This window comes from Bos javanicus, chromosome 12 (assembly GCF_032452875.1).
Source record: "Bos javanicus breed banteng chromosome 12, ARS-OSU_banteng_1.0, whole genome shotgun sequence".
Taxonomy (NCBI): domain Eukaryota; kingdom Metazoa; phylum Chordata; class Mammalia; order Artiodactyla; family Bovidae; genus Bos; species Bos javanicus.
In genome coordinates, this window is record NC_083879.1 from 77,664,448 (window position 1) to 77,680,821 (window position 16,374).

Genomic DNA, 16,374 nt, shown 5'->3' on the forward strand with positions numbered 1-16,374 from the left:
ACCCTGGTTTGATTCCTGGGTTGGGAAGACCCCCTGGAGAAGGGACAGGCTACCCACTCCAGTATTTTGGCCTGGAGAATTCCATGGGCTGTATATAGCCCATGGGGTCACAAAGAGTTGGACATGACTGAGTGACTTTTACTTTGAGCATTTGCTAGCAATCAGCAGCAGACAAGTGTTTATAGACACCAAGGCATTGAGACCTTTAAAAAAATATGGCCAAAGTAGAGGTAAAGCTAATGGATCACTTAATTCCTCTTAGGATGTGATTTTGAGAAAAGTCCCACAAGTTTTAGCAGGTGAGCACAGGGGTCCAGGCCAAGCAGCAGCGTCACTCTCACTCCACATCACGCCAGAGCACGGCATCCCATGCCTTCTGCCGCACGACAGCAATAGGTGGAGGGGACCCCACAGGGCTCGCCCTCTCCTCTCAGTGTAGGGTGTTCCCTCGGCCCTTCGTCCTGTGACACGTCATGCTGAGTCTGCGGCGAACCACTTTCGGGATTTGCTCGTATCAGCAGTTTATGTGCAAATGTGTGTGTGCTCAGTTATGTCTGACTCTTTGCAACCTCATGGACTATAGTCCACTAGGCTCCTCTGTCCATGAAATTTTCCAGGCAAGAATACTGGAGTGGGTTGTCATTTCCTCCTCTAGGGGATCTTCCTGACTCAAAGGCAGGTGGATTCTCTACCACTGAGCCACCCAGGAGTCCCTTATATGCAAATAGATACCCTTTAATTATAAATGAACACATTAATTACCGTGGAGTCTCCCACCCTGGCTCCTGCGCCCTTGAAAACCCCACACCTCAGACCCAGCTGTTGTTTTCATATCCACGAGGCATCAGGTTCAGTAGTTCACTAGAAACCATGATGGAGGGACTTCCCTGGGGTCCAGTGATTAGGATTCCGGGTTTCCACTGCAGGGGGCATGGGTTCCCTCCCTGGTTGGGGAACTAAGATCCAGTAAGCCACATGGAGTGGCCAAAAAAACCCTTCCAAAAACAAAAAAACCAAATGGACTGCTTCCCGCCTCATCCCTTTAGCGGAATTTGATTTTTTTAAGCTTCTATTCCCACAGTTTGTGTTCAGATGTCTTGATCCATACTATGATTTCCCAGTGTAATGTTCCCTGATCTTAACATTTTAGTCCCTTGATCATTTTACATTTCTTCCTACAAAAACTGAATTAGCTTGTGTTTTACTTGACTGTAACATGGATTAATTCCACCCCGCCCTCCACGGCTCAGAAGTTTTGGATAGAAAAAAATTCCCAGTTCCTCCATTAAAACACCCAAAGGACTGCTCTTGAAAGCACTCTGTGAACACAAAGGTAAACTACCCCAAGACTCACATTCCACTTGCCTGGAATTTAAAATGGATTTCTCCTTAGATGGCTCAATCTGAGATTTTACCAAAAAAAGAAGAAGAACACATTAAAAAACCACAACCTCCAAGTTCTTTGACGGCCTTCTCTCTAATCTCACCTCATAATTCCACCACACTGCTCAAACTCCAAGTTTCTTTAAGGGACTCAGGCTCCCTCCACCTCTCAAATCCTCAGCAAATTGTTCTGGGAGCATCCTACTCTTTAATTTTCCTTATACTTCTGGTTTGGTTCCAGTATGGAAACATGTAAAAGAGGACGACAATGATTCTGTGCTGAAGAAGTTTTTTCAGTTTCAGTGATTATTAAATATGAGTGTCACTTTCCCAGCAATAAAGAATCTGCCTGCAAGGCAGGAGACCCGGGTTCGATCCCTAGATCAGAAAGATCCCCTGGAGGAGGGCACGGCCATCCACTCCAGTATTCTTGCCTGGAGAATCCCGTGGACAGAGGAGCCTGGCGGGCTGCAGTTCACAGGGTCGTAACAGTCGGACGCAACTGAAACAAGTTAGCAGGAAGGCAGGTCATCTCTCAACAATGGTAATTTCAGGGCTCGTTTATAAACCAAGCAAAGGCTTTACATTCAGGAAAACCAACTCTAAACCACCACGGTCCAAGAGGAGGCACAGTGGTTGGGGAGCACTTGAAATTTACCTGGTCCCTACTGAGACATGTTGGAAGGATCAAACTCACTACCTAATTTTGAAGACTCCATATGAAAGAAGGTCAACAGCTCATTATCTGTATACTGATTACATGTTACAACTACAATATTTTTGATATATTAGGCTAAGAATCTATTGTTAAAATTCAGCTAATCTGGTTTTTTCTTTTTTGTATAACATGGGCTACTAGAAATTTTGCGATGACCTGAGGGCTCATACCGTATTTCCTACCACACAGCACTGTCAGCGTCACATGCTCAGAGGCCCAGCTCATCCATGAAATGATCTACATGGCTTTATAATCCAAGTCTGCCTTCGAAAACTCGGCAAATAGGAAGTGACTTGCTTATTAAAATTCACTTCTTTCTCCTCCAGCCCGTACCAGATTAGTCACTTGATTTGCTACCAGGAGTCATACGACAGCATGCACACACACTTCAGTTTTCCGCAATCCAAACTGGAAAGCTGAGCTGAACAGCTGACTCTTAGACTGGAGAGTTAGGGCCCAACCCTTCCACATAACTTCACAGTCAGCCCCCACTGTGTTCCTTGGTATTTGCTGGTCTGTATCCGTGGATTCAACCAACTTTTGGTTCTGCAATATTGAAGTGCATATTGAAAAAAATCCACCTACAAATGGACTTGTGCAGTTCACACCCATGGACTAACTATACTTTTAAACTACCTCATATAAATCAAAGGGGTCCTCTTTACAAATGTGCGGAAGGGAGGTGCATGATAAACCAAGGCCAGCCTACAAAGTATTGATAAAGTATCCCTAGTACTGGGGACAATCAAGAAAAGCCTTACAAAAATTAAATAATCAACTGGGAAAGTGGTCCTGAGTTTAGGGACAGCACAGCCTAGTAGGCTTATGGTCATAAGACCTCCTCCAGCATGGCACCCCACTCCAGTACTTTTGCCGGGAAAATCCCATGGACAGAGGCGCCTGGTAGGCTGCAGTCCATGGGGTTGATAGAGTCGGACACAACTGAGCTTTTCACTTTCATGCATTGGAGAAGGAAATGGCAACCCACTCCAGTGTTCTTGCCTGGAGAATCCCAGGGAGGGGGAAGCCTGGTAGGCTGCCATCTATGGGGTCGCACAGAGTTGGACATGATTTAAGAGACTTAGCAGCAGCAGCATAGTTTTACCATGTACTTTGCCAAATTATTATTTTCTTTGAGTATTAATTTGTCAAAGTGAATAATGCGAACAGTTGCAAATATATACAGCATAATCTAGATAAATCCGGACTTGTGTTTTTGTATGTTTTTACTTAGTAACTAATGTAAGCTATTCTTTTATTCCCAACTTTGAGCATTTTATTTTTATTTATTTTTAAAAATTTTTCTTTTTTCGGTCATGCCTCCGAGGCATGTGGGGATCTTAGTTCCCCAACCAGGGATGGAACCTGCACCCCCTGCATTGGAGGCGCAGAATCTTAACCACTGGACACCAGGGAAGTTGCCTGATCATTTTAATAAGACAGTTGAAACTGAAAACAGTAGGCCACCTTGCATACAGCTGGCACTCAATAAATACTGGATGAGTCAACAGTTTTATTTCGATGTCTATTAGAAGCTTTACTATATTACTATATTTCAAAGGCAATTATGAGATGTAATTAACACCGAAAAGTTAGTAATTTGTTAATGTGAATAAATACAGCCAGAAGTTCTCTTCTCACTTTTTAGTCTTTGAACCTCCTCACAACGGAATAATCTCCGTCATGTAAGAGATTCTTTTTTAAAATAGTTTTTAAAAAATTACATAATATTAAAAAGACTTAGGAAAAATGAATCATTTTCATTTTAGAATTAACAGCTAAAAACAGTAAAAATAAATCCTGATAGGTGGATATCACCTCCAGTACAACTGCATTTATGAGTACTTTTATTCAAACAGTCTTCTGCAAATAGGGAGTTCTAACTGATGCATCGTTCGTTGTTTACTCGCTCAGTCGTGTCAAATTCTTTTGTGACCCCATAGACTACAGCCCAACAGGCTCCTCTGACCATGTGATTTTTCCAGCAAGAACATTCGAGTGGGTTGCCATTTCCTTCTCCAGGGGACCTTCCCCACCCAGGGATCGAACCCGAGTCTCCTGCACTGCAGGCGGATTCTTCACCCCTGAGCCACTGGGGGAAGCCAAAGTGGTGTCAAACTCTATGTAAGTGTCTCAGGCTAAGAACTCTGCATCTCAAATCCGTCCAGTTTGCTAAGCTGTTAAGCAACAATGGTCCAGGAGAGAAAATGAAAAAAGCAAACACAAAAACCCCCCAAAAACTATTCTTACAGCATGCAACATCTCTCACAACTTGCTCTAGGAGTACTGTACAGCGTTCGCAAACATCAACCTTTTATAATCCAGAATTTCACAAAGACTGGCTTGGAAAATGCTTTCCTTGTTTCCGTGTCTGTCTCTGAGGTAAGGCAATCCCTTTAGTAAACCGAGGCAAAGCCTGAGGGGCAGCAGGGGCGGCGGCGAGGGGAAGGAGCACGGTGGGGGAAACAAAAACCCCACAAGCAATAACAGCAAGACCCTGGTCAGCGCCAACACTCCCAAAAGCCTAACAGATGTGAGCAATTCAGGGAAGGGCTGAGTGGCGGACTTGGCACGGCGCTCGAGTGGGGAAGCTGTCGTTTCAGGGAAAAAAAAAAAAAAGCATCGCACGCCAGTAGCGACCGTCTTCCCCAATCGACGCCCACGTCTCGCCGTCCGGAAGCCGGCGTGCGTCGCGGTGCGTGGGCGGAAGTCACTGGACTCCGTCAGGCTGCCCCAAGCTCCCTCGGTCAGACCCCAGAGCCGCACGAGCATGTGATTCTCCTTCCAGGAGTGGGAGCCAAGCAAGCGGCGGTTCCACCCGCGGAATGAGGCAACTCGGAGGCCACTCTCCTAACTAAAATAACGGGGGTGGGGGTGGGGTGGACATTTTGGGAGGATCGAGCCCGTGTAGCAACCCTGGAGAAAAGAGAACCCACGTGAATACCGCAGTCACAATTCAAATGGCAGTAACTCCAAATCTACAAAAAAAAAAAAAGCGTCCTAGACTATGTGAGTTACACAGTTGCCCTCATTTAAGCTGTGTGACTTAACTTTGTGTAAGCCAAAGACAAACGTGTCTTGAATCAAAGTGGAAAAGAGCAGGAAATGAGATCCCAAGAGTCAACAGTTATCCTGTTTTAGCTGCCTGAACTATGGTGCGACCATCTTGTGTTCAGTCGTGTGCGGTTCGTTGCGACCCCATGGACTGTATTCCTGCCAGGCTCCTCTGTCCATTGGAATTTTTCAGGCAAGGATACTGGAGTGGGTGGCCATTTCCTCCTCCAGGGGATCTTCCTGACCCAGGCATCGAGCCCACGTCTCCTGTGTCTCCTGCATTGGCAGGCTGGTTCTTAACCTGCAGAGCCATCTGGGAAGCCCTGAACTATGGTAGGGAGAGTGACTAGAGCAAATAAATTTGAAGAACTTAGAACAACTGAGACTTGAGATCTTGTGTTTCATAATAGCTTAGGATTTAAAACGGTTATTCTAGAAATGTACCCATTTCCTTTCCTCTTGAAAAGGTTCTCTCCTCCCCACTATATAAATGAGACTAATGAAATTTTTCTTTGTCATCCCAATTCCCATGAAACAATATTCTAAGGTATTGGTTTATAAAAGAAATTGTTTTGGCTCTTCTATCAAGTTTATTGTGCAGAGAGATTATGTACGTGTGCATGCTCGGTGGTGTCTGACTCGTGACCCCATGGACTGAAGCCTGCCAGGCTCCTCTGACCATGGAATTCTCCAGGCAAGGATACTGGAGTGGGTTCCCATTTTCTTCCTCCAGGGGATCTTCCCCACCCAGGGACTGAAGCCACATCTCCTGCATCTGCAGGCAGATTCCTTACCACTAGTGCCGCCTGGGAAGCCCACGCAGATAGATTACCTTTTTCCAAACTATGTACTAGGCTTTAACAGAGAGAAATATTGACAGGAGGTCTCATCATTAGAATAATACTTTTCATTTTGGGTGTTCAGAAATAACCAGCGCACCATCAACTTAGTGTTTTTCTTTCTTTTTCCCTTTAAAATAATTATCCTTTTCTATAAGGCTTTTTTCTTCTTTAAAAAAAAAAAAAAGATTCTATTCTAAAAGAGCTCGCTTGGAGCTATTCTACATAAGTACAAAAAAAAAAAAAAACCAGAAATGTTACATGAGACTCTTTTTTCACTCTCAAAAAATGCCAGGATTCCAGAGGTTAGCACAGAATTGCTTGTTACAATAAACTCAGGCAGTTAAGAATTGTCCAGAGCTTTATAATACAGACAGTGCATCTATAAAGAAAGCTAATGAGGTTATTAAAAAGGAATGTATTCTCTGAAAGATCTTTTTACCTAGTTAAATCATTCACTTCAGAACACTCAGTTTTTTGTTCCCTTATAAAAAATATTAAATTTGTTCCTCTGTAAAAAACCTCTCTTAAACTTCAAGTTTATGAGGAATGAATGCTTGACTGTTCTTTGAATTGATGTTCAGATCTGAAAGAACAAAGACCAGGTAACTTAAATCATAGGTTTAAACAACAAATATCATTTATTATTATTTGTATTCAATAAGTACCAGACTGAACTTCTTCCACAAAAGAGCTTTGATTCTTGGCTGCACACTTACAAACAATGTGAGTAGCAGGGGCTGTTCTTAAATCATACTTTTGATGTTTCTACCGTGCTTAACACTTTAACAATTCATTAACAGAAGTGAATGCACCTCCTATTTATTTTTAATGATTGTTTTGACAAGCTTGCCTCACTGGTCCCATGAGGACAGGGAAGCCGATGAAGACAATTTAGTTGGGGCTGGCTTTGAAGTGAGTTAGACATAGAGGGTGAACCCAGTTCAGCCATATATAGCCGTGTGATTCTGGTGAGTTACTTAAACTCTCTGTCTTACATGTGGACAGCAGGGAAAGTAATTCCATCTATCTTAAAGATACACAGATGACACCTCCCTTATGGCAGAGAGTGAAGAAGAACTAAAGAGCCTCTTGATGAAAGTGAAAGAGGAGAGTGGAAAAGCTGGCTTAAAACTCAACATTCAGAAAACTCAGATCATGTCATCCAGTCCCATCACTTCATGGCAAATAGATGGGGAAACAGTGGAAACAGTGTCAGACTTTGTTTTTGGGGCTCCAAAATCACTGCAGATGGTGACTGCAGCCATGAAATTAAAAGACACTTGCTCCTTGGAAGAAAAGCTCTGACCAACCTAGATAGCATATTAAAAAGCAGAGACATTACTTTGCCAACAAAGGTCTGTTTGTCAAAGCTATGGTTTTTCCAGTAGTCATGTATGGATGTGAGAGTTGGACTATTGGGAAAGCTGAGTGCCGAAGAATTGATGCTTTTGAACTGTGGTGTTGGAGAAGACTCTTGAGAGTCCCCTGAACTGCAAAGAGATCCAGCCAGTCCATCCTAAAGGAAATCAGCCCTGAATATTCATTGGAAGGACTGATGCTGAAACCGAAGCTCCAATACTTTGGCCACCTGATGGGAAGAGCTGACTCATTGGAAAAGACTCTGATGCTGGGAAAGACTGAAGGCAGGAGAAGAAGGGGATGACAGAGGATGAGATGGTTGGAAGGCATCACCGACTTGATGGACATGAGTTTGAGCAAGCTCAGGGAGCTGGTGATGGACAGGGAAGCCTGGTGTACCGCTGTCCATGGGGTAGCAAAGAATCAGATACAACTTAGCAACTGAACTGAAGACTGTAACATAATTGCCAACCACACACACATATGTGTGACAGTAGACAGTCAAAAAATGGTAACTTATGTTAACAGGAAACTCCTCTACCTTCATGAGTAAAAAAAAAATTCGTGCTGGAAACTCCCTATTAATCTTGGCTAAAAAAATCTTTTGGAACCACTAGCAAGGTGACAGTTACCTGTCAGTCATCTGTCCCAGGAATTAGCAAACTTTGCAAAGGATAGGCCAGTAAGAATTTCAGGCTTTGCGGGCCAGGCAGCCTCTATGAAAACTCCTGACTCTGCAAAAACCAGTCCTGAGTGACCCCACTTCAACCAGCCCCAGCAGAGACAAAATCCTGAATGAGTGGTCTGTCCTTGCTTATGAATAAGGTATCAGTTTATAGGAGGAATCCAAGTATAAGCATTAGTACATGAACAATAACATTAAGGCCCTGGCAGGGGACCAAACCTAAGCTTTGAGAAGTGCTGTGGCAAAGACTCAAGGAAACCAATGTATTACTATATCAGCTTCTGCTGAAACTGGCTTCCCTGGTGGCTCAGACAGTAAAGGATCTGCCTACAATGCAGAAGACCCAGGTTTGATCCTCAGGTCAGAAAGAGGCCCTGAGGAAGGAAATGGCAACCCACTCCAGTATTCTTGCCTGGGAAATGTCATGGACAGAGGAGCCTGGTGGCCTACAGTCTATGGGGCGTCACAAAGAGTCAGATACAACTTAGCGACTTTCACTCACTCTGCTGAAACAGCCCTGTCAAGCAACCCATAGGAATCGTTCCTCTCACTTTCCCTTTTCTTCTGACTTTCCCTTTTCAACTGATTGTGTTATATACGGAGAGAGTTCTACAGTCATGAACTGAATTTGTAACAGAAGTTGAAATTATAACACTGTTGCCAGGGCCAACATGTATAAATGTATCATACCCAATTTCTACTGTAAGACAACTGGGAAGGGATGATGTAACTTGGAGGTGATCAGAATTCATATAATTAGTAGAGTTATACAGGGATTCTACTGAGTCTCAATAAATGCATTGGTGCTAATAAACAGGCAGTTCAACCCCCGCCACTTTGCATGCATGTGTGCATGCGCACGCGCACACACACACACACACACACACAACTGGTCATTTCAACTCCACTGGGTTCCAGCAACAAAGACTTTCTAAGTATCATTAACATGACAATGAAAAAATAAGAACCTCATGCTCCAGGTGCATATTCGTAGCTATACATTTTTACAATTTTTCTATATTTTTCCTCCAACATGTTTTAATTAAAAATAAATGAATAACAAAAAGCTTTTCCCCTCTTCAATTTTACTGGAAAAAAAAAAAATCACAAAAATCAATCACAACTGCTTTAGCCCTAACAGCAGGAGCTCTTGGTTTCACTACTCAGCAAGATGCTTCCTGAACATTGTGAATGTTGAAGCACAACCTTTGTGTCGTGAAAAAGCAACCGAGTAACAGACATCACTAAAAACAGTTGACACCTTTGACCTACATTCCTTCAAAGTGATAAACTTATAGCAACGGACACCTTCCCACCTGTTAAAACACGCTCGACAGAACAGAAACACGAAGAAGATGCAAAATTAAGAGGGCAAAACATCCTGCTTACTTTCTCTGAACGCTTTACAGTAGCCAAGGAAAGACAGCAGAAAAAACAGGGCGCCCAGGAGGTCTGCACGGCCGACGACACCAGCAACCTTCAAAGAGGCAGAGGAAAAAGATTTATGTTAAAAAACATTTACATGAAACTTTGGAAACACAAAAGCATCCTTAGAAACAGAAAACCTCATGAAACTCGGCCATCTGTTAAAATAAACTCTCTGACTGTGGTGTGATCTGACAACGGACCCTTTTCACTTTGGGTCTAGGATCTGGGTCAGCTGCTTCCATGGGAAGGCTGGGTTGACTCCGACCTACTGTGGCTCTTCTGTGGGTCGTACAGAGGCAGTGATGCCCGTGTGCAGGGAAGACTCCATCACTCGGCACTCTGTGCCCACAGCCCTAGAGACCTCTACCCTGAGCAGGTGCCCAGGGTGCATTTTTCCATTGGAAAATGTTATCAGCTCAAAGGGCATGATATTTAAGAAAGAAAATTTGACTGGAGACATGAAAGACAGGTGGGAAGTAAGTGTTACACATCATCAAGCAGAGAGAATAAGACACAGGGATGATGGTTCAAAGCCTCTGTCTCTGTCTTTCCCTCCCTTTAGACCAAAACCAATTAAGCGGGTTAACCTGGAAAGTGGAAGGCTTCAAAAGAGGTTGACCAGTAAGATGAAAACAGAGTACGATTTCCACCATTTCTTCTCTGCCCCTCCCCATTTTCTGCATCTGATGATGGCCCTTTTCTCCACCTTAGTATAAAAGAAGCAATACAAAATGGGTGCTCCATTTCTTTCAAGCTGATTACTCCAACAATTGTTCTCCAAAAGTCTCACGTCAACCAAAGACAGAGAACTGTGCTCCCGAGTACTGGTCTGGTCTACGTGGCATCCTTTACTAACTAGCACCCGGACAGGACATGTATCAGAGCTTGCACTGTGACTCTCAAGGTTTCATTTTAGTTCCTGGGAAGCTCATCTTAAAGTGAGAAGTGTGACGTTGGATCCAAAGTAAAGTCTAGCCTACAAACAGAGGTAAGAGAGTATATTTCACAATGAATGTGAAATCACATTTTACATTTACAATGTAAATATGAAAATCATGTTTACATTCTGTGCCCAGGTGCATGTACAAGCCACAGCTAAAAGGAATGCCTTTTAGGAGCAGTGTCCATCCAACCAGCGTGGCTCCCGACGCTGGCGATGGCAAGCTCCTGACACAGGGGCACTCGATCACTAAGAAGATTGGCAGCTGAGTCCCACCTGTGACTGCCAGGCACGTGAAAAAACCTTCCCGGGAAGGAAGCTAAAGACAAATAAAGGTTCAACAGATCTGGGCCAAGGAGGCCAGTGTGCTGGAGGGGTAAATGGAATGATTACTTCATGAAGGCAGTAAATAGATCATGAGACTTCTGGAATCCTCTGGCCTGTAACTTGCTCAGAGATGCAGTGAAATCGAGGATGCAATGAGACCCCACAGACAGAGCCTGGCCCACAGTGGGTGCTGGTTCACTGTCAATCTGACAGGTACACATGGTTGGGGGGATTCGGGGGGACAGAGCAGCGGACCAACTACATGGCAACTTAGGGAGAAGCAGGTGTGGGCTCTGCGGCTCCACGGCCAGCGATGGAGGAAGCAGCTGGTGCCGTGGGCCTCCCATCAGGACCAGAGAGGGGTGTGAGCAGCATCTGCCAGCTGCGGCTCTTCACAGGGCCCGAGGATGGTTCAGCATCCCACGGCCTTTCAGAGGAGACAGTAAGAGAAGCCAACTCAGAGAAGGGCATCCAAGAAGGTCCTGAGAGCAAGAGGGTCTGGGAAGCAGGGGCTGGGAATGTGGAGGGTCAGAGAACAAGGTTTCCTGAACTGAGTGAAGGGGAGGGAAGTGGCTTGGATAAATACCAGGGGTAGGAGGCAAAAAGGCCAGTCTAAACCACTTGTTATCTGAGTGGTTGAGGTACATTTAAAGACTCCCCCTAACATATAATGTTGTAAATCATCCAAATCTGGAACAAAAACAAAAAAGACTTCCACTAAAATGAACTTTAAATATCATAAATTCATTTTTAAAACAAACATTCTGCCTTTGGCTAAGTGAAGATACTCCCAGGTCTTAAGGAATGTACATTACATCATCTGAATGAAGAAAAACAGGTTTTAAAAAGTATGGCACTAATGAGAACCTACTGTATCGCACAGGGAACTCTCCTCAGTGCTCAGTGGGGACCTAACTGGGAAGGAAAGGCAAAAAAGAGGGGATGTGTGTGTGAGGATAACTAATTCACCTGTTTTACAGCAGGAAACTAACACAAAATTGTTAAGCAACTATACTCCAATAAAAAGTAATTTAAAGAAGAAAATAAGTCTCAACAAAAAGTGTGACAGGTGTTTCAGTGTACAGAGTATTTAGTCCTTCAGTGAATTTTTGGCAGAGAGATTCTAGATTCTATAGGAAGAAAATTTTAAAGGCTATTCCAAGAAGTTACTGAGTTGAATAGTTTGGCCAATGTGCATGGGTACAAAGAGATTTTTTCTTTTCTGTTATTTGCATTGATATGTATTTTCAGGCAAAGCTTTTTATAACGACTTTTTTTTTTTTTTCTTACAAATAACCTGAGACACTCCCATCAGAGTTTTCTGCAGAAGTCCCCGCCATTCCCTGAATCCGTAACATACAAGGTGGTGGCGTTTCCCTACTGGGCACAATTTGCGCGGGAGCCATAGAAGGAATGAGGAAGGGAGGTGGGGGATGGTATTTCACCACCTGATCCCTTCAGTATAAACTCTGGCTTCACTGGATGAGCAGGAGTAGTAAGGACACCTGGCCGTCCCTCTCTGACACTGCAGTCTGAACTCAAGCAATGTGAAATCCTCACCAACGCCTCGAGGAAAGAAAATCTTGCAGTGGCGCTAGTGTCCTCGGGGAACCCCCTGGGGCCGACATCCTGGTCTCTAAAAGAATAAGAGGCGAGGAAACGCCCTCTGTTAGCTCTCCTCCCTCCCCTGGGGACCCAGCCCAAAGCCCAGAGACTTTATTTTTTGGGCTCCAAAATCACTGCAGATGGTGACTGCAGCCATGAATTTAAAAGATGCTTACTCCTTGGAAGAAAATTATGACCAACCCAGACAGCATATTGAAAAGCAGAGACATTACTTTGCCAACAAAGGTCTGTCTAGTCAAGGCTATGGTTTTTCCAGTGGTCGTGTATGGATGTGAGAGTTGGACTATAAACCAAGCTGAGTGCTGAAGAATTGATGCTTTTGAACTGTGGTATTGGAGAAGAGTTTTCAGACTCCCTTGGACTGCGAGGAGATCCAACCAGTCCATTCTAAAGGAGATCAGTCCTGGGTGTTCATTGGAGGGACTGATGTTGAAGCTGAAACTCCAATACTTTGGCCACCTCGTGTGAAGAGCTGACTCATTTGAAAAGACGCTGATGCTGGGAAAGATTGAGGGCAGGAGGAGAAGGGGACGACAGAGGATCAGATGGTTGGATGGCATCACCGACTCAATGGACATGAGTTTGAGCAAACTCCAGGAGTTGGTGATGGACAGGGAGGCCTGGCATGCTGCAGTCCATGGGGTTGAAAAGAGTCGGACACAATTGAGCGACTGAACTAAACTGAACTGATAGGATGAAACTGAATACTGCTTATTTGCCAAGAAACAAGGAAAGGTGAACAGAAGCTGATTTGTTTTAGGAATGCTAATTTTTAATGACCGATAGCTTTTTCTCAAATATTTGAGTTTGAATGGCTGTCATGGAATGGAGGGATGGGAGATGAGAAGCAAGGTGGGGCGAATTCATGAGCAGGTCCCCGCAGGACGTGAGGACCCACCCACCAGCTCAGCTCGCAGCATGCCAACCTCTCCCTGGCAGGGGTTCAGATGACCAGATCTTAAATTCTGTCCCATACCCCTCGGCCATGTGACCGACCTAGGTTAAGTCCCTAATTTGTCCTCCCTGGCTGCTTCCTCTTCTGTAAAGTGGAAATTGTTATGCTGCTCCAGCTGAACCTACAGCGTTTTGGTGACTATCGTATGAAGTGTGAGGAAGTATTTTGGAAATCACAAAAGCTCTCGGCTAACAGAGGAAAACTGCATCAGACCCCTTTTCAGGAAAACAAGGAAGTCTCAGCCTCTGGCTTTAGGCCCAGAAGCTGGGCAAGGTTCACCATTCACACCTTCCCAGTGTGGTCTAATAAGGGACACAGAGTATCGGCAGAGATCACACCACGTGGTCTTTATGAAGTCTCGGCCCATCGCGGACCCTGTGTTTGTCCTAAGGGGGACCTGCTGTCCCCACAAATCACCGCTCTGGGCGTCTGAAAGCTGGCCTTCTACAGCTGTACAATCAGCCAAGGGAAGCTTGTTTTAGGGAACAAACGAACGTGTGGACTGCGTCTATCTTACACAAGTGTAGAGACGGCTGGCAGACGGTACTTACACACTCGGTGTGCACCGGGTGCACGGCAAACAGCAGGGCGGCCAGCAGAGACGACCTGGGGGCCAGGTTCAGCCTCCTGCCCCTGCTCGTGTACTGCAGGCCCCCGAACAGCACGGAGAAGACATCCACCAGCAGCACGCAGACGCCGCCGTGCAGGGCGATGTTGACGACGTGGAAGCTCACAGGGTGGAAGCCTCCCGACAAATAGTAGTTCATCCTGCAGGGAAGGAAGGTATTCACAGTGGAGATGCAGAAGCATGTGAAATAAAACACGAACCGGCTGGAGGGAAAGGCTGGCGTGTGAACATACTGGAGGAGGAGAGCATGTGCACAGTTGATAAAAATAGCGTCAAGATAAATAATGCCTGTTAAGCTAAGAAGGGTGAAGATGAGCTAAGAATGTAATTAACTGCAGAGGGGAAAACGGGAGATAAGGACCTCTCAGAGGACTGGGACAGAAAAATACTTGGAGAGGAAATGCCAAAAAAAAAAAAAAAAAGACAATTATTCAGGTGCGATAAAGGCAAGGCTGTCTTTCAGAAAGATAAAACAGACCACACGTTACACAGGCTGCTCCACAGGGAAGCATGGTCAAGTGACTTGTCTATTCTCCCCGTCCCCAACCCCCCAATATACCCCTTGACAGTCTGTCCACCAGCCTTCTGAACAAGGAAGCACTTCCTCCCTGTCAAGGATTCTTGTCTCTTTTTCAACCACGAGTGGTTCTGATTCATCCTTTCTATACTTCTTTTTGTGGCTCAGCTGGTGAAGAATCTGCTTGCCATGCGGGAGACCTGGGTTCGATCCCTAGGTTGGGAAGATACCCTGGAGGAGGGAAAGGCTCCCACTCCAGTATTCTGGCCTGGAGAATCCCATGGACTATATATATAGTCCAGGGGGTCGCAAAGAGTCAGACACGACTGAGCGACTTTCACTTTCACTTTTGAGGGATCTACACATAGGTTCTGGAGAAGGAAATGGCAATCCACTCCAGTACTATTGCCTGGAAAATCCCATGGACAGAGGAGACTGGTAGGCTATAGTCCATGGGGTTGCAAAGAGTCGGACACAACTGAATGACTTCACTTCACTTTACTTTACTTTACGCATAGGTTATCCAATACACCTGAGAAACAGCTATGCATGGGAACTTCTGTGAGATCAATTAATCTATTTAATGCAAACAGCTCCCTGATTCATGGGGGGTGGCAAGATCATCTTTAGTTTCATTTTGTTTTTGGATATTGATGTGGTCACAGAAGTGAAGTATTAGTCGTTCAGTCGTGTCTGACATTTTGTGACCCCATGAACCTGCCAGGCTCCTCTGTCCATGGAATTCTCCAGCCAAGAAGACTAGAGTGGGTAGCCATTGCCTTCTCCAGGGAATCTTCCTGACTTAGGGATCGAACCCGGGTCTCCTGTGTTGCAGGTGAATGCTTTACCTCTGAGTTACCAGGGAAGCCTGATGTGGTTCACAGGAGGAAGATTTATAACTTACTTTTTTTATATAGTGAAAGCAAACACAATTTAATTAGAGGCTACCTGTTGCCTCGACATATTGTTTCCTCCAGCTTAAGTTGCAAAGGGTCCAACCTGAGAGGACTGTGCAAAGTAGGGACCGCTTGTCAGAGCATCCTTGCCTTGCCGGGGGCCTGGCAGGTCTCCTCTGTGTGGCTGCCCAGGTCAGTGTCTGCACCGCGGCTGGTACGTCCGTCGGAACCCCTGACCGGGGCCCCACCCGGTGCAATGTCAAGCACAAGCCTCGGGTTTCCCCTCCCCCACGGCCGTCCTGGGGCACCTCACCTGAAGGTCAGCACGGTCAGGGGGCGGTAGGACTTGTGGCTGGTGTTACTGCTCAGCCGGCTGCCCCAGAAGTCATGATGCCACAGGTCCCCCAGAGGCGTCTCTGCGCGGAGGTCCTGCGGGCAACACAGCAGACGGCGGGGTCGGGACTGCACCCTCCCCCTGGGCAGAAGCCCTCTCTTCCCCATGTCTCCCACCGGTCCTGGGTCCAGCCACCAACACCCTCACACCCAGCACCAGCCGGGTCTCCTCAGGGCTCCACTGTGCCCCGCTCTGCGTGCTCTCCAAGTGACCTCTCCCACCCACTACAAGAGCCCTACCCCTTCCAGGACCAAGCTGACGACCTACGGGGACACCGCAGTTGGGGTGCTCTGGCCCCTCACCTGCACTCCGCTGGCACGTCTCCCAGACGCTGGCTCTGCTCCTGGTCTCTGGTTCCCAAATGGCCCCTGCTGCCACCTGCCCCAAGACGGGTCTGTGCCCGGATGGTCACCCCTCAGCTCCCCAGAGCTCAGCTCCTCCCACTCATCGGATTTCAGCCACTGGGCTACGACGTTCCGGAGTTGATGCAATTCTCTTCCTGGGGGGCCCAGAGCGTCCTTGACCTGTCTTCATAGTGCCTGTTTCCCGGGAGGTTTACAGTCACGTGATGCTATCTGCCCCACTGCGCTGGGGCTCCTCCAGGCCTGGGCAACCCCGTGTT

General features: G+C 45.9%; 1 protein-coding gene across 1 annotated transcript in view; it reads right to left on the reverse strand.

Annotated features, from left to right (window-relative positions):
* Positions 1-16,374, reverse strand: part of TMTC4 (transmembrane O-mannosyltransferase targeting cadherins 4) — a 58,950-nt gene that overhangs the window by 32,579 nt on the left and 9,997 nt on the right. The window contains exons 3-5 of the mRNA XM_061435320.1: positions 15,672-15,787; positions 13,869-14,085; positions 9,431-9,518 (exon numbers count right to left, since the gene is read on the reverse strand). Coding sequence (XP_061291304.1) covers positions 9,431-9,518; positions 13,869-14,085; positions 15,672-15,787 — 421 coding nt within the window. The remainder of the gene's footprint in view (positions 1-9,430; positions 9,519-13,868; positions 14,086-15,671; positions 15,788-16,374) is intronic.